This window comes from Cajanus cajan, chromosome 4, assembly GCF_000230855.2.
Source record: "Cajanus cajan strain Asha chromosome 4, NIPB_CcT2T_4, whole genome shotgun sequence".
NCBI lineage: Eukaryota > Viridiplantae > Streptophyta > Magnoliopsida > Fabales > Fabaceae > Cajanus > Cajanus cajan.
The window spans coordinates 75605859-75608384 of NC_138520.1; the positions used below are offsets into that span (position 1 = coordinate 75605859).

General features: G+C 36.1%; 1 protein-coding gene across 1 annotated transcript; it reads left to right on the forward strand.

Moving 5' to 3' along the window:
- Nucleotides 1-311: 311 nt before the first annotated feature.
- On the forward strand, nt 312-1813 carry LOC109814825 (phenolic glucoside malonyltransferase 1). The gene has a single exon (XM_020379338.3). It carries the CDS (start codon nt 376-378, stop codon nt 1510-1512), a length of 1137 nt encoding a protein of 378 aa, XP_020234927.2. The 5' UTR covers nt 312-375; the 3' UTR covers nt 1513-1813.
- Nucleotides 1814-2526: the final 713 nt, after the last annotated feature.

The following is a 2526-nucleotide window of genomic DNA, read 5'->3' on the forward strand; positions in this document are numbered from 1 at the left end:
TATAAACAAAATTTATTATGAAAATTGACCTTTTAATTATTATTTTTTAAATTAGTCTTTTTAATTAATTCATCTTATACAAATTTTTAATCTAAAATTTATATTATTTTAAATTTATCTTTTAAAATTTATTTATTTACATAATTTAATATACCAAAAACTTTCAATTTTTATAAGTATCATAACAACTTCCTATTTATTATTATTATTATTATTATTATTATTTTCTTTTCAGTCCTCTTAACTGGAGCCCAATCCTATCCAGAATGTGCTGAACATGTATATTTTTCCCTTTACAAATACAAATCCCCACCCCATATTTTTGTTGTTCTATCTTGAAACAAACAATCACATCTTCTCCTTTAATTCTTTCACATGGCTTCTGGCAACATAAAAATCTACGACCACTCCCGCGTCTCTCCGCCGACATCAACACTTCAAACATCCCTCTCTTTAACATTCTTCGACTTGTTCTGGCTCCGCCTCTACCCCGTGGAGCGCATATTCTTCTACACCCTCCCTACACCCCTTTCACACCCCTCCACTTTCTTCAACCAGGTCGTTCCCACCCTCAAAACCTCCCTCTCCCACACCCTCCAACACTTCCCCGCCCTCGCCGGAAACCTCGTGTGGCCCTCCGGCTCCCCAATTCCACTCGTCAAATACACCCTCGGCGACACCATTTCGTTCGTGGTGGCACAATCCGAAGCAGACTTCGACCAAACCCTGGACAACTCACCACGCAATGCCTCGGAGTCACGCGCTTTAGTACCCCACTTGGAATCATCTGATTCTCACGCCGAGGTTCTCTCTCTTCAAATCACTCTCTTCCCCAACAGAGGATTCACCATCGGCATCAGCACCCACCATGCTGTCCTCGACGGAAAATCCTCCACCCTTTTCGTCAAGGCATGGTCTTCACTATGTAAAACCATTATCGAGTCGGAATCAGAGCCAATAAAGTCTCCACCTTTGGTGAAAGGTTTGCAACCTTTCTTCGACAGAACCGTGATCAAACCCGCGAGTGAATTAGGTCTCAACATCACTGAAGATTGGACTGAGATATTAGCAAAAAGGTTCCCTCAAGATAACGGTGATGGGCGATGCTTAAAGCTTCTACCTTCCTCTCCGAGAATCGAGGACGCGGATCGTGCCACGTTCGTGCTGACACGAGCGGATTTGGAGAAGTTGAAGAAAAGGGTGTTGTCCAAGTGGGAGTTGGAATCGAAATCGAAGGATGTTTCGAAGCCAGCTACGTTGTCGTCGTTTGTTGTGACAGTCGCTTACGCGCTAGTTTGCATTGCGGGGTCTAATCGATTTGGGGTTTATGAAACCGATTTTGGTTGGGGGAAGCCTGCGAAGGTGGAGATAGCCTCGGTGGATAGAGCTATGACCATTGGTTTGGCAGAGAGCAAGGATGCGAAAGGTGGTGTTGAAGTTGGCCTTGTTCTGAATAAGGATGTCATGGATCTGTTTCGGACTTTGTTTCATGAAGGATTGTCCAACGAGTGATATATGGTTTGAACTTTCCAACGTCTCATCCCAACATTTTAGTTTGTATTCAAGAAAAAGCTAAAGCCTGTTTTTACAGTTTACAAGACGTCAAAGTCTTCGGGATTTGCAACAACAACCATTCTCTTGCGGAAATAGATCCTTTGCACGGAAAAAGTTAGGGCAATTTTACGCATTTAAACTATTAAATTTGTCACAATATATGACACGTGTATATTTAAGTTAAAATATATTTTGTACACGTGTCAGAATTTGATCTATTATTATAAATCTAACGATTGAGATTATTAAATTACCATAACTTTAACTTTAATATCTTAAAGTAAGATAATCCGGATCCTTCTTTTGCATGTTATATTTCGTCTTAATAATTGTTATTGCACTGTTTCCCGATATCGCAATTTCAAAAAGGATTCCTGCACAATTAGTACAAGTAAGATGATTTGTATAATTATTTTCATTGTCCAATAATCTTTTATCGGGTTGGTTAATCTCATCTTTCCTCATCTAGTTTATTTAAAATAAAAAATAAGGTTAACAAATTTTATATGAATTTAAGTAATTATTGCAATTAAGGGGAAAATGTATTAATTATTTTGTACATAATGGTGTCGGTTATCTTTTACAAGATTTTTCAATTTTGTTTTTACTTAGTTATATGTGTTTAAATTTTCATTAGTGAATCATGTTTTAATAATTTTTCATGTCAAAACGTATCAAAATTAATAAATAGTTACTTCTTTAATCTACGTTTGAGGTTTGTGGATGAGAACCTAAACACACACTTAAAATCTTAAACAATTTTATTTACCTACCATTTTTAAATTTATCTTTTTTCTCTTATATTATCTCTTAAACTTAAAGTGATAATAAGGTGATGAAAGCCGCAAGGTGGTACTTGATAGTGATGATGTTGAATAACATAGTTTTTAAGGACAAATTTAATGACAAATTTAAATTAATTATAATAATATAAAATTTTATTATTATATATAAATACCTAATTTTGTTCAA